Raw genomic sequence first — 25,992 nt, forward strand, 5'->3', positions numbered from 1 at the left:
AGGAGTAGAATTAACAGAAATATCCATTCATGTTAAATGGAAATGAGTAGTTTCCATGATGAAAAATCAGATTTCTCTGATTGAACTTAATATTTTCAAACAGATATTGCAAATTATTCTACGACATTGAATATAAATGAGTGATAAATTTTTGAAATTTGTAAGTTTTATGAAACAACAAAGAATAGGGGAGAGAATATTTGCAACAGCTACAAAAATCAAAATATAAGATAATATTATATGTAATTGCAAATACCAAATTGGAGACTCAAATTATCAAAAAGGTAACTAAACTCCTTTCGCCGATCCGATTTGCCCCATATTTAAAATATAGCTTGCATATGTAGAAGAAAAGCTAATTTTGAAGTACGCCCCAAATCCACCAACAGGATTTCGAGCTACTAAAAGGGTACTTTTAAATGTGATTTTTTTTATAAAAAATTAAATTTATTTTAAGATCAGACTAAAAACTAATTTTATGGAAAATCTATATCGACAAATTTATTACTTATTGGGTATATAGATTTTTTTGATTATGGCGATTATGTCTGATATGCTTCCAATAAGCCAAAACACATTTCATACTGATTTCTATAAAAGGTATCTTTATTATAGAAGTGTAAGCTATATATGTTTGTTTTTTATTATAACAAATTCAAAATTCTCTTATAAGGACTAGATGAAATCTGTATTATTAAATCATTAGCTAAATGAAGGTTCAAATAGAAAGTAAATATCAATTTATATGATACTGAAACCAAATAGTTCTTTTAATAAAAGATAACACGCTGAAAATTATTGAGTATTTGCAAATCTCAAAAATCTATTGGTGAATTTGGCTCAACTTTTAAAATTATAACATCCATATCAAATCATAAAAGCAGACAAAAATTAAAGCCAAACCTATCGGCCAATTTTTTTTTGATATTTTGATTTTTGAGGTATACTTTTAAAAGTGGATTTAAAGCACTGATGAAAAAACATTAACTTCTGTCGTTATGATTATTGATTTAGACAATAATGATTTTAATCTTTGATTATCAAAACACTAAAGTCATCTTTTTAACATTTGCTTGGTAGCATTAACTCAAGTCTAAAGTACTATTTTATGTTGTACTCTTAGAATTTTTGTATTCATTGTACACGCTGAAATAGTACCATTAAAGTTATGGCGGACTTTCAAAAAATAGTTTGGTCACCTTTAATTATCAAAGGAAAGTTTTATACTAAGAGTATTTTTTGATAATTCTAATTGCATTAAGGTAGAAATTTTTGTACATACCAAAGATAACTCTCAAGTATATGAATTTTAATAAAGTTGAGACAAATTTTGTCTTGAACGTCAAAACATAAAGGAATATTGCGTAATTATTTTTGATTTGAATGGCTTTCTGTATGAAGAACATGATAACGGCAATGATTAGGCTTAATAATAAGAATGCTTAAAAATTAGAAATAATTTAGAAAGAAACAAACAAAATGTTCGAAATTGATTGAAAAGTATAATTTCATTTCATATTATGATAAGTTTCATCCATCAAAGTTAAAATAAAGTTGTAAAATTATCAAAAGAAAAATTAGTTTGAATTAATTGAAGATTCATTCAGCCCCACCATTACTCTATTCATACTACTCTAAACTAAGAGTAGTTTCAACATTACGAAAGGACAAAAGGTGTCAAGGATTTCGAGTATAAAATTTTTGAAAAAAAAATCATAAGCTTATTTCAATTTATGTTGAGTATCAGAAAAACAATTCAAATGTTTACACGGAAATAATTTCAATGTAAAAATATTTATCTGAACAATTAACCAATTTCATATTATATATAATAATACACCTTGCTTTTGATGAAATTTAGGGATTAGTTTTATAACAATAAAAAATTTGAATGCAATGTATTCAATTTGAATTTAAAATTGAATAGATATAATTGAGAAAATAGAATTATAGCTTTTAGTGATTAAATATATGTATGACTTGTCCTGATGCGAAAAAATTTTAAACGAATAAAATTTTCCTAATTGAACGAAAATAAACTTGAATAGTATATCTTTACTGACTTTATTTTCTTAGATATATCCAAAAATCCATTCCATTGAAATAAATATTTCGAAACTCTTTGAGTTTTTTTGTGAGGATTTTAAGCTAGTCTTATTAATTTATATACATATGAAAGAGGCCCCTTTTTTATAGCTCGCCCATAAACCATCTCCCAAAAATTTCTGAATAAGCAATTTTTAACTTAGTTCCTAGCTTCTATTATATCATCTAATTAAGAATATCAAGAAAAACAATACGCCAAATAAGTTTTTGAATGCCATTCAAATCTCGCTTTCAATTTGTATAATGTAAATTAATTTGAAACTTTCTTATAACACCTAGTATAATAAAATTTCAAAATATTTCTGGGTAACTTTAATATAGCTGCAAAAATTGAGGGCCCTTTACTGATTTTTTAATATGATTTGAGGGACCTCAAACAAATATTTCTGAACATCGACGATACAACGGTTTTCTTAGTAAATTCAGCTGTAAATTTAAGTGATAATGGACCGTCAACCGGCTGATGATATTCGACGCTATCATCCGTCACCTCAAGAGCAGAGTATTTTAACACCTAATCTAAAGCTATATTTTTCATATCCAGAGAGATCTCCAGATAGGAGTAGAATTTCTGCTGAAGTTGCTGAAGAACTCTCGAAATTTTCTAATCATTGGACAAATAGAACAGTAAGGTTATGGTTTAATAATAATAAAAAGCTTGTTGGTAACGAAAATAAAGAATTAGTTGACTCCGGAACAGAACCAGAAGTTAAAAAATCCAGTGGACAAAATGACAGTCAGTCAGAGGGTACTTCTGGCGCTTCGATTGGAACTACTGAAATGCCGATGCAAACTAATTCTCATACAAATGCACTTCGGAACCTCGAAGATGAAGCAGCTTGGGTAGCATATACAAGTCCAAGAATGCAAGAAATCGTAGCAGCTTACAATTCTATCTGTTTCAGTGATCCAAGTACGGCTACATTCTCATCTCTTAAATCCGCCAACTACATAGAATTTCCAGCACCTCCTCCTCGTATTTTACCATTTGCAATTAACGATCTCCTCAATAAAAATGACATTCAAATCGATACTTCCATATGGAAAAACCGCAATTTCCGATCAACGCTTTTACCACCACACGAAGCAAATTGCATTACCAATGGCTACGGAGCTTACGTTTCAATGGCTAATGATACAAATAGTCTCAGCTATACAATACATCCAGAATTCTCCACCGAATGGAAAGTCATTCAGTTCCCTTATCCAAATAAAATAAATTCAATTACCATAGGTAAGAAAGGTGATCCTGCTTGGATGGTCTCAGGAAACACAATTATCCGTATCGCCCTTGATACAGCTCAACAGAACATTGCTGCCTTACCAGTACAGACATTTACCGATACACATATTGCCACCGGCCACGGATTCGTTGCTTTCGTTTCGAAACAACATAATACGATTTTCTTTTCCAACGACACGATGCAAGTCTATCCTGTGCAGCTTTCAGTTCCTTATACGGGTATATCGAATATATGCGTACAAGGGGAGAAAATAGTTTGCGCGCAAATCAAAAGTACAACTTGTAGTCTGTTCGACCAATCAGGAAAAGAAATCAGGCCTTTTATCGGCCACAGAGCACAGATATCAGAATTCAGTAGCATTTCGGAAAACATTTTTTGTACATGTTCGTTCGATAATTGTATCAAGATATGGGATGTTCGAGAACCTAGATCAGTGGCAACATTCTTCGCGGGTGGGCCTCAACCAACGACTATTACGTCTAGCACAAATTACATCGTGTCTGGTTATTCTGATGGAAAGATTCGCGCATTCGATATTAGACATAAACAGGCTAAAGCATGCTTGGGAGTCGATTTGAACAGACAATACGCTTCTACGATATCGTTTAACGATAAACTTGATGCCTTATCTATCTTTACTTCTTCCGGTGAAGATGAGGGTTATTGGAAGGATTCTCCCGACCTTAATTATAGATTTACTATTCTTTCACCATTTATTCGCTTATAAATATTTGTTGTTTTTTTTTTCTAGATTTGAAAAAAATATACTCGCATTTTTTACATCTTTTGAGAAGAATAATCTAATTTCAAGTTTTCATGATATCTTATCTCATGGAATTAAATTTTTGAGAATTTATTTTTTCAATTCACAGGCTTAGACTTTCGAGCTTATGTTTAAAAGTAATTTCATAGTAGTTTTTCACGTTGGGTTATATCAAATTCATTGAAATTTTGATCCGATATATTGGAAGATAACGATATCGCAAAATTAATATTATAAATGAAATATAGACATGTTGCATATGACAAATAATCAAGATAATTATAGATTAATCCATTGGTTACAAAGATTTTTCAAAATTTTCCCCTATTGGATTGATTTGAGCTGGTCTTGGATAGGACATGCTTCATATATGGAGATACCGAATATAGCTTCAAATATAATTAAATATGAGAATGATATTTTGATAAAATATTATTCTTGACCAAATTAATAGTTTTACTGGTTCAAAGCTAGATAAAGTAGACAAATTCAAGAGACTGTGATACAATGATATCAATGCAAAATACTTTGAATGTTGTTGATCAAATCTTTTGAAGGATAAGATGCTTTTATGATATTGATCCTTGTAAGAGGAGGAACTTTGCCAAATGACCTTGTTTTGTATGAAACAAATATAAATGAAGCGGGTAAATGTGGATTGACTCCTCTTCATTCTGCAACAATGAATGGATGATATGCAAAATCCGTTGCCATTATATTGCATAGACTTGACATTAATTTTCTTTATAAAATTCATAAACCTTGCGTTTGAAATTCATTAGCCTTATTTATTTTATATTTGAATGAAATACGATTTTTGTAAATTCCCGCTGAAATCAGAGAAATAAAAAAATGAATCAAGGAATGAAGGCTCTTTTGGGTAAAACCATTAAAATTGGTATGTATAATGTTACCCTTAAGGAAAAGATTGGTGAAGGTGGTTATGCATGGGTTTTTCTTGCAGAAGATCAACAAAAATCAGTTTATGCACTCAAATACGTTAAATGCGTCGATATAAATAAGTTTAATCAATTCAAGAAAGAAGCTCAATTCTTACAAGCATTACCAGAACATCCACATATCGTTAAGATTTTTGCAGTTGATATAAATGAAGTTGACATGTCAATTAAATTCCTATTTGAATATGCACCTGCGACATGTATCGGAATGATGACAGATAGACCATTAAGTGAGCAAGAAATTTTGATTTTCTTCCACGCAATTTGTGATGCAGTTGCATTCTTACATTCAAAAAATCCTCCAATATTACATCGCGATCTCAAGCCAGAAAACATTCTTGTGGCACCAAATGGAGTTCCGAAGCTTTGCGATTTCGGTTCTGCAACAACAAGTGTTTTAGTTGCAAATGATCCATCTGAAATCAACAGAATTAAAGACGATATCGATAATAATACAACACAGAGCTATCGAGCTCCAGAAATGATCGATCTTTACAATAGAATTCCGATTTCAACACCAGCAGATGTTTGGGCTTTAGGATGCACCTTATACAAATTAGTTACTCGTAACGAAATGTTCAAACCCGAAGATACATTAGCCATTCTACAAGGGAGAATTACAATTCCTTCTGGCTGCTCACCAGCATTTGCCCAAACAATACAAGCATGCTGCCAGATCGACCCATCCAAGCGCCCTACTGCAGCCCAAATTGCTGCTTCCGTTCTCAAAGCGAGAGGTCCAAATGAAAGAGTTACAATTCCTCCGAAAAACTCTCACCAACACGAGCCAACGATCGACAATCCCATTTTCGGATTCTTCAAGGAATCGTTCAGAACAATTACCGCTCAAGGACTTGAGAAAACAATTATAAAAGCGACATACGGAAACGATAAACCTCCGAAATCGAAACACGTTCGCAGGTTGTTACTTTCCGCCATCAAAGAACCATATTCCACCAAGGCCATTACTAACTATCTTCTTGGCGAACGTCCTTGGTCAACAGATCCTCGTGTTGCCGCAAAAGTTTTGTACACAATTTTGATGATTTTGCAGGACCAATCTAACCTCAGCGCTTTTGTCCCAATCACCGTCAAAACAGATGAAATCCTCAACAGGTACTCGCAGAACAAGATCGGTGATACATACCATACATCGCTTATAGCAATAACTCAACTGGCATCGATAATTAAAATCAAATTGATGCTTCACGCCGCTCATCCAGAATTGGAAGGAAATTTTGTCATAAACGGCCGAACTGATGAACACTTGAAAGATGATATCAAGAGATACTTCTCAAGTGTTGTAACAGCGACAAGAGCAATGATGGAAAACATTAATTCAATGGATTCATTCTTCGCGGAAGTTATCTCTTTGCCTTTGCTTAAGGAGATGGCATCAGCAGGATCATTGATGAAAGTCTTGGACTCATCGGATGATATGTTGATGCAGGCGAAAGATGTTATTAGCAGGTCTAAGAGGTACGATTATTTATCTTCTGCCTTAACAATTGACATGGACCGTCCTCCTAAGAAAATATTTGTTTCGTAAAATATAATCATTTAAGTATATAACACTAAAGGATTTATGTATTTCTTCATTAATTTTTTTTATTTCACTTTAAAATCTAATATTTTCATTTTCATATGATCACATCTTAATCAGATCGTATCTATTGATTATGCTACATGATATGAAAGATTATTTTCATTGTACAGATTGAAATTCTTCTTGGTATCTTACAAACAAATGGTTTACTTATTAGTACAAAAAAGTATATAAAAAAGAATACTAAATGATGTCTGATATCTTTCAAAGCATGAAGGAATGTCAGAAAAGGTAAGTGTAGTAATAACCAATCGACCATTGCCTTGCCAGATACCTGGAACGTGATGAACATCAGTAAACAAATATTCTGAATTATTATCAAACTTATATGTATCAGAGCCAAGTTCATTATAAAACTCATCATGGTAGTGGATCAATATATCAGGAATAACGGCATCTTTAGTTAAAACCCAAGAACTGCCGCCTCCACAACCTGAATTATATTGATTACTTGCAAACCCGCCGAACCAGCCGGCTCCGGCTCCACATTTATCGTCAATAGAGCTCTGTTGTTTAACACCATTAGGATGCATAGAAATTTGAAATTGTGCTGCTTCTCCGCTTCCGAAAGTAAATCCAAAACTCGAATTTGCAATATAATTTCTGACGTAGTTACGATTATCCCACCATCCTTGGGCAACAAGACCACCACCTGAGCCACCCCGACCATCATTTCCTCCTGTATCATCAGATCCACCACCAGCGCCGCTGACTATCACGCGATGAAATAATGTGTTTTTCAAAAACTTCACAGATGTTGCTCCACCGCCACTAGCTGTACCAGATGGAAACGCAGAAGAGCTTCCACCGCCGCCATAGCCGCCAGGAACCATCGTTCCGGGTTGAAAACACTCAATTTGGCGCATACAGGAGCTTGTGAAATAACTTCCCATACCACCGATAGTGGCGTAGATTTGGATGGGTTTACGGATACTAACTATCCCGCTAACGTAGCCGCCAGCACCGCCGGCATCGAATGAATCAAGGCACTTTGTATTTCCGTTGAAGTGGTCAACAAAATCTTGGGAAAGGCAGACGCCATTCTCGTAGTGAAATGTAGAGACTTTGCCTGTCGCGCTCCCGCCTGAGGCACCATATAGCTCGAATTTATATAATCCTTTAGGGAGGTCAATGACATAATCGGTACAATTTGAGGAATTAACACATGGGTAATCAAAAGTATAGGCAGGACCCCTTTTCGAAACATTTAGAGGGTATTTAACGACAATACCAGGTTTTTCAGGCTCATATAAGGAATATTTTAGCATTGGAGCTTATAACAATAGTAAAAATCAACTTCAAGCTAGATATAACTGCAATATTCTGAATCATCTTCTCCGAAGGCAACAATATCATGTTGACCAATACTAATTTTGGAAAGAAATACAGAAAAAATTCGAACCCATTTAGTGAAGAACCTTTCCATGATCATTGAATTTCCATACATCTGTAATTTGATATGAAATTGATTCTGATTTTCAACAAAAAATACTAATGTATCATCTATTTGGTAAGAAATAGGATGAGTTACTGATTTATAGATTCCAATCAACATATTTTTTAAAAATTTGGTATTATTTTCTTTTATCTTACCCACATCTTAAGCTAAAAATATCTTGGGTATAATGGACATTCTATTTATCAAATAATCAAAAGACAACAATTCTCATGAAAATTAAAAAGTGACGGTTGGCCGACCTTTTCCAAATGGGACATCTTAAGGGTAAGGAACTCATCAAAAAGTCACGCCAGGAACTCCTTGACGAACTCGCCGGCCTCGAGAAGAAGCTTTTCGAGCTTAAGGGCCAGAAGGCTGCTTCCGCTGCCGCTACAAAGCTTACTGAAATCAAGAACACACGCCGCGATGTTGCCCGCGTTAAGTCAATCCTTATGGTTACACAGCGCAAGGCTCTCGAAGAGAAGTACGCTAAGGCTAAATTAGTTCCAATCGATCTCCGCAAGCATCAGGAGAAGTCACTCCGCAACAAGCTTGCTCCAAAGTATGCTAACAAGCTCACAGCTCAGGAGTCTCGCCGCCACAAGTGCCTCTTCGAACGCAAGTTTGCTCTTAGGGCTCAGTAAAGTCAACTAATATTTATAATTACAGCCATTTATATTAAATTAAAATGCTTCGAAAAAAGTTGTTACTTTTTTTCAATAATTAATTATGACTTCTACTTTTTTTTAAAACGCCACAAAAATATTTTTGAATTCTTCATTAAAATTAGGCTTACATCTGAAGGATTCTTACTTTCATAGCCTATACATTATGATTTTTAAGCTCACAATCTTATTTGGAGATCTCATTTATGAATTTGCTTAGATCTTACACCTAGAAATAGACATCGATATAAAGCTGAGTTTCTATTCAGATATCTATATGTTTTTGGCTATCTTAATTGTTCTATCTTTAATTCTGACATAAAAATAAATTCTATTTGCTAAGATAATTTTTAGATGAATTCACGCATGTTTGCTTTAAATAGTTTAAGTAATCTGCTGAGTCATATAAGAACTTATCTTGTCAATTAATTTTTTTAGATTTTTTTAAATTTCACTTGTTTGGATAAACTATAACAATAAAAATGGTAGTAAGCTTCGCAAAACATCTAGTTTAGAAGATATAATGTTTTATAAATAAAATTACTTCAAAAAAATGATTAATTCAATAAAAAAAAGAAAAAAATGATATCTTAGTAAAGAGCACCAGGACGAGCATTGACTGGAGCTGTACCGATGCGCTCGTTGAGCTTGATGCGGCGCATTTCCTTTGCGACGGATGCCTGAGCTTCGGCGAGTTCCTTCTCGAGATTTTCGATTGCCTTCTTCGATTGGCGAAGTTCAGCAGTAGTATCACGAGAAACTTTATCTTTCTTCCTTCTCCAGATCTCACGGAAGCATTCGCGCTGCTCAACCATCTTCTTGTCGAGGTATTTGCGGTTGAGATTGAATGCGCGAACAAACTTTTCGTTCTGTGCTTGAAGCTGCTTCTTTTCTAAGGCTAAAGCTTGCTTGCTGAAGTTGTCTGCATCATCGTACATTCTCAGCCTGGCTGCCTTGCGCTGTCTCTCACGAAGATTGAGAGCATTTGCACTGAACTTGGAGTATTCGAGAGGAAGCGACTTTGGAACATGGGAACCGTATTCGAGAGATTCGGCAGCAATTTTTTCTTCGAGCTCTTCGGCAGCGGCGGCTTCGAGAGCTTCGTATTGCTGGCGTTGTGTATGAACTTGAAGACGGACGTCGTTGTAGTGCATGCGGGCTTCATCAAGCTTTCTCTGGATTGCTTCAACTCTCTGGAATCTTGGGCCGAGACGGCGGGAATCAATTTGATATTCGTCAAGCTGATCCATAGCCTTATCATAACGATCTGATGACTCGTAGTTGATTCTAGAAACCTTTACGGATCTGGAATTCTTAAGGAGTGGCATAACTTTTGGACGAACGTTTGGCGGGACTTCAGCGGTCTTCTTGCCCTTTGCCATTTCTTTACGTGTTGGGTTGAGGTCGTGCTCTGAAAAGTCACGTGTCTTGACAAGCGAGCGAGTACGGGTTGTAATTGGATCTTCTGTACCATCGATTTCGAATTTATCTGGACCATACCTTAATTCGCTGATGAGTGTTTCCATCTTTGCAGCAGTTGCCTCCTTGCCGTGAAGAAGAGCATCCTTCCTGCGAGCTGTTAAAATTGTAATGACGTTTTGGGTCATGTTTGGAGGGATAGTATCGCATTTTGCACCTCTCATGAGTGATTCAACAATGTCGTCGCAGTCACGGTCGGTCTGGAATGAACCGGTGAGGGAGCGAGCTCTCAAAGCTCTTCTCATGTTTAATTAATACGTTAATAAGGAACGATTAAAATCATTTCAAATTGATAACGTTTTTTTATTTTCCTTATTTTGGAGCTGTTAGGATGGAAATATAGGATCTAGACATGATTTGCATTGACATTTTTGAGTTTAATTAAAATTTCAAGAGTCTTGATAATTTTGACAAATCTGCTGCATCGGAAATTCAGTTAAGGGAGCTTTTCGTACTATATCGGACAGAGTTACTTTGCAAGATATTAATATCATGAAGCATTTTGGAAGGATAATCACGTTTTCACAGAGATTTCACTTGAATTTTCTCATTACTCTACCAATATAAGGAAAATTTCTTTAAAACTTGATCGACATATGATTTTCAGATCAAATAACAAATATTAATACGAGTGGAAGTTTTTGGTGATTTTGTCACTTTACAAAATTTAGATAGTTTGTGCTCAATCTATTGTTTGTGATTTTTTCTGCCAAAGTCGTCTTTTGTATTGACATTCTTTTTACCACTTGTATCACATATTATATAGATACAAAACAATGATCATTTTTTTTTAATTCATAATCGTGAATAAGGCTTTGCTTATGGATTTATCATTTAAATGCGCCAGACATTAATAAATCAGACGAAAACTTGATATCAATTACTACTCCTCAAGAGTAATCAATACCAAGAAATATTTCAAATTGTTTGAGGATATATATCTCCTAATTTTAAATATAGATAACACAATTTCTTTGAATAAAGGTTTAAAACAAAAATATATATGATAAGCTTATGTGAATACCACAAAGTTGGAATACATTATCAATTTCTGAAAAAAAATTCATAAGTTAGTTTCAATATCTTAGTAAGAACTTAATTATATGAATAGGTTTCTAAATCCAACTAATCTTAATTACATTCCATTCGAGATAATGATTTTGTATTTCTAATATAGTTAGATGTCCTTAATATTGCATATTCCAGATATTGTGATCCCATGTATTGGTATTTACTAGGAGATTATTGCAGTAGAGACTAAAATAATCTGCAATTTTGAAGATTTTTCCTTCCGCTATGTTTTTAATATTGATTTAACAAATTCCAAATCTATGCAAGGAAAAATAATAGAAACATAATGACAATCATGCAACCGAGTCAAATTCAGATTCAGCCAATATAAAATAGAAGGATTTTAACATTTAGTTTAATTTGTTGACTCACAAAAGTCAATGCTTATAATTCCGATCATTAAACTCATAATTAATGTGAGTAAAACCGAATTGAGTCATCAATTTCATGGATAAAGCAAATAAAAGGTGCAATACAGACTGCCGAAAACAGGCATGCCATATGTATCACTCTTCATAGCATTTTCTGACTGTGAGAATATCAAAAAAATAGTAAAGAAAATTGTGTTGATTGAAAAATACGTTACATTGTGTTTTTTGAGTGATTATAAATTATGACTTTACGGGCAGAGCAATTTTGGATAAAAGGACCACCAGCTGGTCTCAGAGAGAGTATAATTGGCTCAGGCCTTGTTAAAGACACGAAAATCACTGTTCAAGCAAATCCCAAAAAACCAAAAACAGGCCAGATAAGAATGTCAGACGAAACGCTTCACAGATTGAGTGCTACCAAGACATCAGTCAAACCTCGCAGAAAATTATCATACACAGCGCATTCGGTATTAGAACCAATGGAACAAATAAGGGGAGAAATCAACACCTCTCAAAGCTGTCGGTTTGCTGAGCCTCCAAAACGTCAACCACCCGATGAACAATCACTATATCCTTACCCTTCTGAAAATGTCTTAATTTCAAATCATCAAAAAACTCCATTTGAAGAAGCTTTATTAACAGAAAAAACCGCAACAGAAAGAGAGCAGTCTCAAGACCTTCTAAAGAAATTCACAAAAATCCTAGACGAGCTAGAACAACAAAAACATATGAAATTAACTCCGACAGAACAAGCTGAAAACTATAGCAATACATTAAATGCATATTACTTACTATGGAACGACATTATTCTCAAAATTAAAGGCTACAACAAAGACTATTCGATGATGTTAATTCAAATCAAAGATTTCTTCCAAGAATTGCTTGAAAAACTTCCTAAACTTGCTAAATCCTATGAAAGGAAGCTTGCCGACATGCAAGAACAACACAATGAGCTAAGAAAAGTCATTGATGAATTAAATATCAAAAATGAAGAACAGAAAAGAGACATAGAAGCAGGCCAGGACAAATTCCTCAAAATGAATAACAATTTAACACTTACTAAAAAGCAATTAGAAGTAGAAAATGCGGAAAAAACAGAATTATTAATCAGAGTTGATGAACTTAAACAGAAAACTGATGAAGCAACATATCGTGTAGGCAAACTACAAGAGATGCGTAAAACTCTTGAAGGAAAAATTGCTGAATACGTTACAGAATCTGATGATTTACATAATCAGATACATCAATACGAAGCTTTAGTTCAAAAGTACGAAGATGAAGGCGCAGGCTTCAGGCCAATGTACACAAAAGCCGTAGAAGAGCTCAACGAGCTAAAGAAAAAGTACGAAGACTTAAATACAGAATTGAATGAATATAAACTTCACGAAGAAAAAAGTGACATCGGAACCGATCCAATTTGGTCGATTTCAGAACTTACAAATAAGAAATCTGATGCCGGAAAGAAAGGAAGAGCACGACAAATGTCACTTTCTAACAAACATCTTGGAAAGAAAGGAGATATTAATCATTCGGTCGATTCTTTCAGACTTGGAGAGATTTCAGGGTCCAATTCTACTCTCAACAACGAGAATCTCAAGCTCACGGCTAATGATTCAATAGCAGAACTCAGTAGCGATGGAAGTCAGATTTTGATGACAGATTTACAACCAGACAAACTTCCAAAGAGCGCTACGATGTCATCTGGTGATTCTAAACCACAAACACCGCTCAAGCAAACAACAGATCTCAATAAATCCTCAGAATCTATCAATTCTGTAAAATCTTCACATTCAAAAAGTGAAGACAAAAAAGTGCCAGAGAAAGAAAACGAAAAAACAGAAGAAAAGAAGGAAGAACCGCAGAAAACAGAAGAACAGAAGCCAGAAGAGATCTCAGAAGACGCAGAAACAGATGATCCAACTTATAATGTCGTAGATAGGCTCCCTCCTGAATATAATCCAAATGATTTCATGATTTCAGAAGCAGACTCAATGGTAACATACGTTTATACATTGCTACCAAAGAAATACGACGAATACAATATCTATGCCGGTGCAGATGCGTTCCAATTGTATGCTATACCAAAAGATGTCCAGTTGAAGCCTTTCTCGTGGACATTGAGGAACGTTATCATGATACTAAGAGATGGATTCGAACATTTCACATCTCTTTCAGATGATTTAACTTTCAAAGCGATTATCGAAAATGTTCTCATGCAATCTCACAACAACGACAACGTTGTACGAAGAATCGAAGCTTCTCTCATGACATCAGTTGTCCATTTCAGAAAAGTTTCAAAAACAATGGACTTTTTCATCAAATTCGTAATTGGAGAGTTTTCTGTAACTAATTTCAAGTTCTTTAACATGTTATTTAGCTCAGCATTCTCTAGTATCTATCCAAGAGTCGAAACAATTACGAATGATCCAGATATTGAAGAAGATGTCAATGCTTTTACAATCCATCTCTCAAATTGTAACAAGCTTGCAGGAATGTTCCTCAAAACACCGAAACTTCCTAAATCCATCGCTTTGAAACTGATGAGAACCGCTCCAGACCGAAATTACCCATTAATGGTCTCTTTCTGGGACTTTGCTACCGAGATGATTTATCTGTTCAACATTATGCATAAGAATTTCCACACTTCGATCCGAAATTGCTTCAAATTGGTCGGAGTAGGCGATGTAGAGAAGATTGTATTCGATAACTTCATTGGTTTCTGCTTGATTATTATGCCTGATTCGACAGATAAGTCAATCAAAGAACTTTGGAAGACAATTTCGCTGACTGTTGGTGAAATGAACGCTTATTACATTGAATACCCGTACATTTTACAGTACTTCGGAGAAAACCAGACCATTGTTGAATCCATCCTCGGATTGCCAAAGAATGACCAGTTTGACCAGATGTTCAAGACCATGGTTCAAAAAAGTGACAGATTATATCAATTTATGAAGAATCGATATATTTCTTACATTCCGAAACTGAAAGCAGCCATTAAACATGATTTGCTCCAGAAAATCATGAAATACATTTTTAATATCAGAAATCAGATGATTAAATGCGATTTAAGCGAGGCGTTCATGTTCTACAGACATATCTTGCAGACAGTTGACTTGTCAATTACTCAGGCAAACCCTTATTACATATTCCCGCCTCAAATGTCTCCAAATCACGTAGAAACACTCTTGACTTCTGTAAAAGCAAGAGAGAAAGTGGCCTATTTCGCAGTAAATGTAGAATTAGGCGAAGATCCGGATAAACCAGATCCGAATGCTGAAATTGATCAGTTACCTACTGAAGAAATTTAATCTTTTAGCATTACCATTTTTATTTTATTTGTTTTATATATATATATTGTAAATTATATTTCGTTTTTTTTATTAACTTTTTTTTTCTCTTTCATTTGTTGATTGCAACTCAAAACTAAGAAGCTAAAACATATGTCAATGCTTTAAGTGTTTCTACTGATTAAATTTTGAGATTTGGTTAATTATTTTTCGAATCCTATGACATGTATAACCTAAAAATACATTATTGCATGCATTAGTAGTATGTGAAATGTACAGATGCGTATTGACTCTATATAAATATGATGCAATTTCGATTTGAATTATCTTTATAGTAAACATATAAAATTACATTTATGAATACCATTAAAATTGCGCATAAATTCAGAATTTCAATTCTTAACCTCAATTTTTATATAATTGACGAGACCGCGGGCGTTAATCGATAAGTCAAAAATTTGAAGACTGAGTATCAGATTCTCAATTGAAAGATGAATCCTCTTTATTATTGAATATCCAAAAAGAGTTAGAAGGGTTGTATGGACGTAATCTGGTTCCTTTTCTTCTTTCTCAGCTGGTTTGTCTGTTTGCGATGACTCAATTGATGAACCATCAACAGCTATCGATTTGGCATCAAACCACAGCAAATATATTGAATTCGTGAAGAAGGCGATTGGATTTATGAATAAACTAACATCTTTTAGAATGACGTTGACACCTTTATTCTTGAATTGAATATGTTCATATGAAAAAATGCCTTTCTGTTCTTGTACTTCGGCATAGCTGCTGAGAATGGACTTGACAGAAAATTTAAGGATGAAGTATATTAATACTGCTATTAAAACTAATATAATTAGCTTTAATAACATCGAAAAAAAAAATTAATAATTTTTTTTTATTCCCAGCGTTCAAAAAGAAGGCATCTGTCATATCGAACATCATATAATCCTAAAGAAATACTCTCTATTTATACTATATTTGGCCCATTTTATGAACAATATTGAATTTAAAATTTGATTCTAATCTGAATCATCTAATGACATGTCATACAAACATATAATAATGCACAATTTGTCATCAAAATGAGGAATTTTCATGAGGTAAAAATAATTTTTCAATTTATGCAAATCCTTTGATATAAAGTATATGACTTAATTAGAAATTCGAATGACAAAATTATTTGATATCAGAATTCCAACAACAAAGAAAAAAAAAAAATCAAATTTTATAAAGATAGGATAAAAAAATAACATTTATTATTTCCTATGTTTGGCATTTTCTTTAACTGCTTCTAAGAAGGAGTTATAGAATTGCCCAGACCACATATATGCATAGAAAGTTGAAGTTACTCCATTTTTGTTTGCTTTATCTGGATTAGCACCCAATCTAAGTAACTCTTTTACCATATTCATGTTCCTGTTCTTAATTGCAGGGAAAAGTGGGAAGGATTCAGATTCATCTTCAATGTTAACAATTTCTCTTTTATAATCATCAGGAAGTGCATTCATGACATACTCAAACGCTCCTGGGATTGTTGTTTGGGTAGCAATTCTTAATGGATTCAATTTTTCCGGTTTAACCTGTTTTTTCTCTATTTTATAATTAGCATGCTGCATCAAAGTGAATTTGGTTGCATCGTTATTATTTAGAACTATTAGAAGTGGCGTCCAACCATCATTTGTCACATTATAAGGTTTTCCTTTCCATGATTGAATAATTTCTTGAAAGAACCAATTGTCTTGAGCAATGCAACTAAGAATAAAGCAATCCCGCTTATTATCAATTTGATAAAAATAATAATTTTCTTTTCTGGAAAATTCAAAGATTATTGGTTTTAATTCGTGTTTATCCTTGTTCTCTGTTGCAAAGTGATCAATTGCACCAGTAATTTCTGCGAAAAACTGTGTTAATCCTGCATCTATACAAATCTGAAGATCTGTGACAATTGCTGTCTTATACAACTCAACATCATTCTCTGCAATCATTTTTAGCAAACGATTTAGCAATTCTCTGTTGTTTTTGTCGATACAATAAGAAATTGCAGTCATTTCTGTTTTATCTATAGCAGTAACATTCAATTCACCAACATTTATTGGAGCTAATTCTAATTTCTCGTGATTTTCTTCATAATTTCCTTCATCATCAGGGAATAAAATTATTTCCCTACTTTTCTTCAATTTCTTATATTTAAATATATTAAAATCGTTTCTCATGCATGAGTTCATTAAAAATGTCATATCATTTGCTTCTTGTCCCATTGAAAAATCATATGAAAAATTTTTCTCCAAAAAATCCTTCATTTTTTGATTGTTTGCATTGTAAGCGACTATAAGTGAATCAATCTTTTGTAAATTGTCTAAAACTATTTCCGGATAAATTTGATACAAAAATTTAATGAATTTGATGTTACATGAGTTAATTGTTTACTTTACAATCAATTCTTGATCAGCTACATTATTGAAATAATTTTTTGGGATGTTTTCCATTAAAAATTGAAACATTTCTAAATTTCCGCATTCGCAAGCCGTGTAAATATACTCTTTATCAATTGGCTTGATCTCATCAATGATGTTTTCCATGAGCATTATGTTTCCACTTTGAATTATTATTGGAATTACTTCTGGAGTGATTACGAAAGGTGTATAAAAGTTATAACTTAATACTGCTGCTTTAATATCTAAATGTACATCGTCATTCTCTCGTAAATAATGGGAAAACTCGTTATGATGGCATTTTATTACCATTTTAACAGATTGAATATCTCTAATATAATCGTTATCAAGTAAATTGCTGATACTCTTTATAATGTCTAGATTCAAAGGTACTAAAGCGAGTTGAAAAACTTTGTACCAAATTTCTACGTCATCTGTTTGATTTAGTGCAATGATGTGCTTAATTATGTTGGTAGATCCATAGTAAGCTGCATCTGCTAAAAATTCGTAAACTAATTTCGGATTTGGATCAAAACTTAAGAAATCTTCAACATTATCATTAATTATTGCACGTTCTATTGAATCTTTTGGTGGTAGATAGATGTCATCTTCAAATTCCCATGAATTATATTTATCAGATTTTGAATCAAGTTGTAGGCCTTTTTTAATTAGGTAACTAATCAATTTGTCGTAGGTTATTGCTGATTGTAATGTAAATATATCTCGTTTCCCATTTTCGAATTGTAATAATTAAAACAAGCATTTGCAATCTCATTAAACTTCTTTGGAAGGGAGAATGACAGTGAATCTAAGATTCTGTAAATTGAAAAGCTGTGATGTATTTTTGATTGTAAAAAATCAACGTCATAAGTCCATAATTGTTCTAATTCATTAAGTAGTTTTGTATCTAGAACAAAAGCCCCATGCGTAGATTCTGTTTTATTGTTTGCATTATGTATGGGATCCATGAAAATTACGCCACTTTTATATCAAATTCTTATTTGAAGAGAAAAAAGTCGGAAAAAAAGTTGTAATTTGAGGTTGGTTAGTCATTAAAATGCCTTAAGGTATCTCTCTTAAGATAATGGGATTTCATAGAAAATGATTAGCAAACAATCAACAAGTCTGTTATGATGCAATTGAATTTTGTTATTATTTTAAAAGTTTATGTCTATGAAATAAAAGATTACAAATTGTAAGTATAACTTAAGAAAATAAAGAGATTTTTAAAATTTATATCAGAAACTACCAAATAAAAACATTTCAGTAATTCGCAATTAATCAGATAAGGATCAATAAATAGTGCATTCATACAGTAATCTTTGATATCGCTTATTTTTTGACTTTTTATCAAATTTTCGGATAATAAACCAATAATATAATACAGAATTGGATCAATTGATTCAGTTGAGTGATTATGTTAATGTACGGTAGCCAGATCTTATAATTTCGAAAGTATGTATAATGAAATATCGAACGCAAAGATCAATTTTAATATAAAATGATTTCCATTCCCTTAATTCCAAACAAAATCCGAAAAAGTCACTAAAATTGAAGTTTTTACTTGTTGATTCTCCTATCGCGAATTGTCCAAGCACCGACACGATGGAAAATAGCGATATCAATGAGATCAATTGCCATTTTGATCATACCAGAAATTTTCATCTTACTTCCCTCGATTTCGTTCCATTCGACTGGAATTTCGGAAATTTTCATTCCGAGGCGTCTTCCGATAACCAAAAGTTCGGGATCGAAGCACCAGCGCTGTACATGTTGGTTCATGAAGAGCATCTTGCAAGCTTCTCTTGAGAAAAGCTTGAATCCGCACTGTGTATCATGAATTCCGCGTACACCGCTGAGAACAATGAGAACATGCATTCCAAGACCAAGGAATTTGCGTATTGGAGTACGATTTGCCTTTTCATTTTGAGCTCTTGAGCCAACAACGATTGCTTGGTTGTTGTTCTTCATGAGCTTCTTGATTTCAGTCTCGAGGGCTTCGAATTCGTTGATCTTTGTTGCGCCATCTGCATCAACCATTAAAACAAGCTCGCCGCGTGCATGAAGGCATCCAGCTTGAATGGCAGCACCTTTACCCATGTTAACAGGCTGATTGAGCAAGAAAATGTTTGGATAATCCTTGGCATAATTAAGAACAACTTCTTTTGTCTTATCCTTGGAGCCATCATTAACAACAACAATTTCCCATGTGAAGGACTTGTCCTTGGCTTCACGAGATTTAAGATATTCGACTGTTTCATCGAGCATCTTTGGAATTCTCTTTTCTTCGTTGTAAGCTGGAACAACAAATGTGGTGTAGACCTTTGCTGGTTCGAAAACTGTTGGGAATGGGACCTTTTCATCACCATTTGGTGGTGGTTGGACGTAATAATTTAATTTTTGTGGATTATCTTCTGGTAATTGAGTTCTATCAAACAAAGTTGTATCCTCTGCTGTCTTTATCATCACAGCAACAATAAGTCCGGCGGCAACAATGCCAATAAATAAAAGGATCTCTAGAAAATTCCAGAAATTCATATGAAAATGAATTCAATATTTCATCGTTCTGTCACTTTTCAATTTCAGTATTTATAAAAAAATCCAATTTTGATTCAATTGATTCCTTCATCTATCGGCGTGAAGCACCACTAGACAATATATATTTAGGATCCTTTAAAATGGATGCATTTCATAGAATAAGAATCATTCTTTCTCAGGAAACTATATTTAGCAATTTTAAAATTTTATTTGATAATTCTTTGTAGTAGTAGGATAGGATGGGTTTTGTGACTTTTTTTGTAAACGTAAGAATTCATACAATATCGAGCGATTTTGTATCATTTTTTTAACATATTAATTAAAAAATATATGATTCTTACGGTTTTATTCTTACGTTTTTGAATAAATCAAGATTTAAAAAATTTTCAAAATTGTAAGACATTTACACTCAGCCCATACATAATGAAATAAAAAATAAAAATATATTTATTTATAAACCATTAAAAAAATTAACATATTAATTTTAAAATAATTTATTTTTTTATTCTTACATAAATGACCCAACAAGTAAAACCAGATAAAATAGATTATCGAATTTTAGAGGATGGAATTCCTGTTTATATTCAAAGATTTAAAAGGAAGCAATATTATAGAATTGTTAATCCTGAATACATAAAACATTTATTTAAAAAGGAAGACTGTGAATTATTAAACGTTAATGAATATGAAACCAATAAATCAAAATTGAAATATAAATATATTGGAAGTGATGAAAGATGCAAAGATAAAGATAAAGTTTATACAGTTTCATATAATGAATGGAAAACCAATAAGATAAGAAACCATTTAGGAGATTATGGTAAAAGTTCTGAATTCTTTAAATCTAGTATGTATGAGAGAGTAAAAGAAATTAGAAATAATTATTTTCATGAATAAAAAATAAACTTTAAAAATTCATGTCTTACATTTATGAAAATTTATTTTTAATTCGTAAGAAATGAGCGTCAAAACTAACAACGTGAAAACATTAGGATTCACTACCATAATGAAATAAAAAATGAAAAAAATTTGATGAGTTCAACATAGAACTTTAAGAAATTAATGATTATTTGAATTTATGAAATCAATTATTTGATTTATTCTTTCTTCAATCTCTTCTATTCTTTTTGTTAAATCATCTATTTTCATTAATGAGGTGATTCTTGATTGAGGAATAGATTTCAAACTAACCACCCCCTTTATTTTTGAAATTTTGAATCCATCAACTTTAAACATTTTATTCAATTTACACGTTGTCAATTCTTCAAATAATTTTTTATTATTAGCATAATAGTCATTAAATTCTTCAACAGATGAAAAAATTTTTATTTCAGTAATTGGTTTAACAACGTTTATTTTTTGTTGAACATTTTCATTTATTTCTTCCTCCTCTGTTTCATTTATTTTTAAAATCGGTTTCATTTATCATTAAATAAAAATTAGAATATAAGTGATGAAATATATTTTTTAATTAATATTAAATCAGAAATGGCGGCAGGATTCTTTAAAAAATTATGGGATGGAATTAAGAAAGCTGCGGGTTGGGTTTATAAAAAGATTATTAAACCCGTTGCAAACTTTTTGGCACCAGTAGCGAAAACGGCAGGAACTATCATAGGTGGAGTATTAGGTACTAAAGCAGGTAATCCGGCGATGGGAGCACAAGCAGGTAACGCAGTTGGTGGAATTGCTGAAGGAATACTTAATAAAATAGGAGGTAGATAGTGGAAAAATAAATATTATTTTTATCTTAGTATCGGTTGAAGTCTTTGATAAACTTTTTCTCCTTTATTTAATATTTCTCTTATTGGGGCGGCTTTTGGCGTTATTGATTCAGCAACGTCACTAATTGCTTCTTTATTCTTAAATATCCAATTTGCTCCCTTCTTCAATGTTTCCCAAACTTTACTCGCTCCTCTTTTTACTTTATCCCACAGTTTCTTAAATATACCTGCAGCCATAGTTGATTATTTCATTAAAATTAAAAATTCATTTTCATCTTTTAATTTTGATTTTTTATTTATTAATAAATGACGACTAACTATTTGGTGCCAAACACTAAACCGATTAATGGAAATGTGTTTCATTCATTCGAAAAGATAAATGAAATATTCGCAAAGAATGACGGTAGAAGATATTATAGAGAACTTGAAAGTTCATGCTATGACTCTGATGCTCCATATTTTGATGATAAACAAACTCATTTAAGAATTACAAATCCGGCTCATGATGTGAACCAATTAGGTGACACATATATTAAACGCAAAGTTAAAGCAACTCTAGTTTCAAATAAAGCTTTCACATGTGATGCCGCTTTTAAATGCATGCGTTTATTCGTTGGTTACAAATCATCAAATCAAAGCTTTAAACAATTAGAAGTAGAAACCGAAAGAGGTGATGCCGGTTATCTTCAGATGGATTGCGCCCGTGAATCTTTCGCATTTGCAACATATAAACCAAAATCAGAAAGGAAAGTTAAAAAGTTTGTTCATTCGTTATATAATAATGTTCAAAAATATGATAACTCAGTATGTGGTAAATATATTGACCCTTCAGAAGTTTTCAAGAGAGCAAATGAAGAAGTTGATGTCACTTTTGATATGATTATTCCGGTAAATGATTTGTTAGCATTTCAGGCGTTCGATGATTATCCTAAATCATTTGGTGAAATCATTCTTAAATATTATGTTTTCAGGGATACTTTAGTATTTTGTCAGGTTGACCCGTTAAGAGTTGCTGATTTACAAAATTACGTTTATGAAAAGATAACTGATGAAAATTATGAAAAGATTATGAATCATGTTTATAAATATGATCGCAAATTCCAACAAATCGGACTTCCTGCCAAATTAATTACAAGCTTAGCCGCTACATCTGCTGACGCAACAGTTGATGATGTTATTATTTCATGCACAAAGATGGAAGTTTTAGAGGATAAATGCATTACACCAGGATACGGTTTAATTGAAGAATCAGTTAAAGCAATACCACGTTTATTCAGTAAGGAAGATCCATTCATGATTCCAGCTCAACATATTGACGTTCGTTCACTAAATGGAGGTTGCATCACTCCTGAAGGTATTAGCTCAGATTTCTCATACGCTCTTCATAATGTTACAGATGTTGTGTTAACATTTCCGAAGAATGCAATGCAAAGAACAGTTTTAGAAAATCCAATGCTTCGAGGTCTTCAGGTCACTATAGATTCCAGAAACTTCCCTGATCAAGCGATGACCACAGTGGGCGACATATTCTTTACACGTATGCTTCAAGCTTCTGATTTAGATGGAGTGAATGAATGCACGGAAGAATACGAGGACTCATTAACTAGACCACTGAATGATGATAATGGCACACCATTAGCTAGAACATGGAAAGACCAAACTTCATTCTTATGCACTATTCCAGTTCAATGTGATGGGGCGGGTATATTCTTTGATGGATTAGAAACTTTCAACTCACAAGTTACAGTACAAGTGAAAGCTTATCCAATCATTCAGGGTAAATGACACTTACTGTTCAAAGGTGACAAATCCTCCTCAGGTTTGGTTTACTAGGACTACATATTGGACATGGACACCGGATGAAGGTTTGAAATATCATCCAACAGGTACACCACCACAGTATAGAAGTTCATATGATGAAATATTGATGAATAGAAATGTTTAAAATTATAAATTTATTTTTGATTAAATGGATTTAAATTCATCCACCCCTTATGAAGAATTAGCGGGAGTATATAATACATACGTAGATGATATGATTAATGAAGCATTGAGTGATAATAGAAATGCTCTATCTAAGGAAAAATTAATGAAAATTCCATATTCTGAATGTTACTTAAATTCAATCACTGCAGCAATTGGTAAACAGAATAAAGGTAAAACATTAACGATATTAAAACAAATTATCATTATTGCTAACACTTCCCCCTATTCACATGTGTTAATTTATATCAACCGTTCAGGTTCACCTTCAGATGATACATTTGAATCTTTAAAGCATTTAATCAAAATTCCAATTATTTATTTATCACAAGAAGAAGCAGAAGATTATTTAAAAAACTTTTTAATGTATAAAGAATTATATAATACAATCAAGAAGCAAGGATTAGAGGATAAAATTATTGATAAACAACGGGATGAATTATTTGAAACACTTTCTATTTCAAATTTTGATAGAGAATTTTTGCATTCACTCATTTTTCTAGATGATGCAGTGAAATCAAAACTAATAACAAATGAGAAATCATATTTTAATCAGTTATTAACTCAATGTCGACACATTCAGTGTTCATTCTTCATGGCTGTTCAATACTTCAAAGCATTAAGCACAAACATTAAATCAAATCTATCAACACTTTTCATTTTCAGTGGGTTTAGTCGTCAACAGTTGAACGTTATGCTTTATCAAGTGAATTTACCAATGAGCATTAATGAACTTTACACACAATATCAGCAATTAGGTGAACATGGAAAAAAATAATAGTTGATTTAAATAAAGGAAGTGTTAAATTTGATTAACTTTTTATAATTAATTTTTATTTTTTATTTATAATTAAACATGACAGAAATAGCAAATCTTCTACAGGTTCCATTAAAACAAGGACAAACAAAAAGGGTGCATATAATAGAACTATGAAAGTTCCTGATGGAATGAAAGAATTAGTTCATATTGTTGCTGGTCTTCAAAAAGATGTTAAACAAATGAGAAACGTTTTAACATTACCAGAAGCTCAAGCATATGCCAAACGTCAAGGTCCAAATTGGGAAGCACACGAAGCAGACATTACGGGTCCAAATGGAAAACCTGATGGTATAAATGAAGTTTTCGTTACTGATGGTCAAGGTAATATTAAAGTCATAAATGGTTATAAATTAACTATATCTGATTATCCTAAACGTAAAGCATATAATGAACGTTATCCTATGCAATTTGATGAAAATGGAAAAGCTGTTAAACAATACATTGGAGAAGGTGAAAATGGTCCAATTAATTCATACCGTCATAATCCATATTCTTATTTCAATGAAGAATTAAATGCTATTGAAGAGGGACCGGATGGATTACCACGATATTCTAACCAGTTTGATGGTCAATATGCAAATATTAGACCTGAAATTTCAGCTAAGAAATTCTTTAAAGTTGCTTTATTCGATCCAGTTTTCGCAAATGTTAAAGATGAACTTAAACAGCAATTCCAACCAATTATAGTAGCAAGAATTGCATCAGGTGCTTTATCTCAAGCATTCAAAGATTTAATTAAGAAACCATTATATCAGCAACGAGGTTTAACTTATGATTTAGTTAAGGAATCAGAATAAAAGAAAATTTGAGAAATCAGATGATTATAAGAATGCAATTAATGAATATATTCGGTCTATTAATTTCGATGAAAATGCTAAAAATCAACTTACATGAACAAAATACAGGGAATAATAGATTCAAAAGTTCCAGCAAAATAAAAGTTTAAATATATTTTTTTTATTCGAATATAAATGAGAAGACGTTTCACTAGTCAAAAGAACACTAACGCAAAAGCAGAGATTACGGTTGGTTATAACGTAAATGATGATAAATCACGAATTATTCAAAATGTTAAAGTTAATGTTAGCCCTGAATTAACAAGGTCAGCAACTCAACCAAATTTATTAACTCGTGACTTACCGAAAAGGAGGAGGAGCAAAATAAAGAAGATGGAGACCCAATCATTTTATCTGAACCTGGTAAAGAACCTGTTGAAATTCCCACTTATCCAACATACCCCCACCTCTTTCATCAAACATCGAGAACCCATATAATAAAATTAATTCAGAATTAATGAAAATTTACCGTGATATAATAATTAATAATTATGATTCAATAATAAATTTAATTGACCAATCCGGTTTAATTATTTTACCTTATGAATCATTAATTCACATTATCGCCATTCTTTGTGATGTTCAAGATTCAGACGTTAAGATTCAATTTTTCATAGATAATGAGGTTTCATGCTGCGGAACAGTTGCAAAAATAAATCCTATAAAG

General features: G+C 32.5%; 10 protein-coding genes across 10 annotated transcripts, besides 2 other annotated features; 4 read left to right on the forward strand and 6 right to left on the reverse strand.

The window, feature by feature from the left end:
- Positions 1 to 280: 280 nt before the first annotated feature.
- Positions 281 to 1,203: a mobile genetic element.
- A 1,331-nt stretch (positions 1,204 to 2,534) lies between these two features.
- TVAGG3_1041940 (SCF-dependent proteasomal ubiquitin-dependent protein catabolic process) lies at positions 2,535 to 4,325 on the forward strand (the record flags this gene model as incomplete). The annotated part of the gene is made up of 1 exon (XM_001328663.1): positions 2,551 to 4,077. The coding sequence occupies one exon, from the start codon at positions 2,551 to 2,553 to the stop codon at positions 4,075 to 4,077; it is 1,527 nt and encodes a 508-aa protein (XP_001328698.1).
- Positions 4,326 to 4,959: 634 nt separating this feature from the next.
- TVAGG3_1041950 (clathrin-coated pit assembly) lies at positions 4,960 to 6,652 on the forward strand (the record flags this gene model as incomplete). Its single annotated transcript, XM_001328662.1, has 1 exon — positions 4,966 to 6,621. The coding sequence occupies one exon, from the start codon at positions 4,966 to 4,968 to the stop codon at positions 6,619 to 6,621; it is 1,656 nt and encodes a 551-aa protein (XP_001328697.1).
- A 170-nt stretch (positions 6,653 to 6,822) lies between these two features.
- TVAGG3_1041960 (glycine-rich protein family) lies at positions 6,823 to 8,143 on the reverse strand (the record flags this gene model as incomplete). Its single annotated transcript, XM_001328661.1, has 1 exon — positions 6,825 to 7,946. One exon carries the CDS (start codon positions 7,944 to 7,946, stop codon positions 6,825 to 6,827), a length of 1,122 nt encoding a protein of 373 aa, XP_001328696.1.
- Positions 8,144 to 8,371: 228 nt separating this feature from the next.
- TVAGG3_1041970 (ribosomal protein family) lies at positions 8,372 to 8,769 on the forward strand (the record flags this gene model as incomplete). The annotated part of the gene is made up of 1 exon (XM_001328660.2): positions 8,386 to 8,760. The coding sequence occupies one exon, from the start codon at positions 8,386 to 8,388 to the stop codon at positions 8,758 to 8,760; it is 375 nt and encodes a 124-aa protein (XP_001328695.1).
- A 508-nt stretch (positions 8,770 to 9,277) lies between these two features.
- On the reverse strand, positions 9,278 to 10,505 carry TVAGG3_1041980 (uncharacterized protein; the record flags this gene model as incomplete). The annotated part of the gene is made up of 1 exon (XM_001328659.2): positions 9,372 to 10,505. One exon carries the CDS (start codon positions 10,503 to 10,505, stop codon positions 9,372 to 9,374), a length of 1,134 nt encoding a protein of 377 aa, XP_001328694.1.
- A 1,410-nt stretch (positions 10,506 to 11,915) lies between these two features.
- TVAGG3_1041990 (uncharacterized protein) lies at positions 11,916 to 15,067 on the forward strand (the record flags this gene model as incomplete). Its single annotated transcript, XM_001328658.1, has 1 exon — positions 11,945 to 15,013. The coding sequence occupies one exon, from the start codon at positions 11,945 to 11,947 to the stop codon at positions 15,011 to 15,013; it is 3,069 nt and encodes a 1,022-aa protein (XP_001328693.1).
- A 317-nt stretch (positions 15,068 to 15,384) lies between these two features.
- TVAGG3_1042000 (pollen tube development protein family) lies at positions 15,385 to 15,876 on the reverse strand (the record flags this gene model as incomplete). The annotated part of the gene is made up of 1 exon (XM_001328657.1): positions 15,385 to 15,861. The coding sequence occupies one exon, from the start codon at positions 15,859 to 15,861 to the stop codon at positions 15,385 to 15,387; it is 477 nt and encodes a 158-aa protein (XP_001328692.1).
- Positions 15,877 to 16,248: 372 nt separating this feature from the next.
- On the reverse strand, positions 16,249 to 17,250 carry TVAGG3_1042010 (Ankyrin repeat family; the record flags this gene model as incomplete). The annotated part of the gene is made up of 1 exon (XM_001328656.1): positions 16,249 to 17,250. One exon carries the CDS (start codon positions 17,248 to 17,250, stop codon positions 16,249 to 16,251), a length of 1,002 nt encoding a protein of 333 aa, XP_001328691.1.
- A 1,734-nt stretch (positions 17,251 to 18,984) lies between these two features.
- On the reverse strand, positions 18,985 to 19,962 carry TVAGG3_1042020 (glycosyl transferase; the record flags this gene model as incomplete). The annotated part of the gene is made up of 1 exon (XM_001328655.1): positions 18,985 to 19,962. The coding sequence occupies one exon, from the start codon at positions 19,960 to 19,962 to the stop codon at positions 18,985 to 18,987; it is 978 nt and encodes a 325-aa protein (XP_001328690.1).
- Positions 19,963 to 21,707: 1,745 nt separating this feature from the next.
- On the reverse strand, positions 21,708 to 21,923 carry TVAGG3_1042030 (uncharacterized protein; the record flags this gene model as incomplete). Its single annotated transcript, XM_001328654.1, has 1 exon — positions 21,708 to 21,923. The coding sequence occupies one exon, from the start codon at positions 21,921 to 21,923 to the stop codon at positions 21,708 to 21,710; it is 216 nt and encodes a 71-aa protein (XP_001328689.1).
- Positions 21,924 to 23,057: 1,134 nt separating this feature from the next.
- Positions 23,058 to 25,992: part of a mobile genetic element that runs on past the window's edge.

Source organism: Trichomonas vaginalis, chromosome I (genome assembly GCF_026262505.1).
Source record: "Trichomonas vaginalis G3 chromosome I, whole genome shotgun sequence".
Classification (NCBI taxonomy): domain Eukaryota; phylum Parabasalia; order Trichomonadida; family Trichomonadidae; genus Trichomonas; species Trichomonas vaginalis.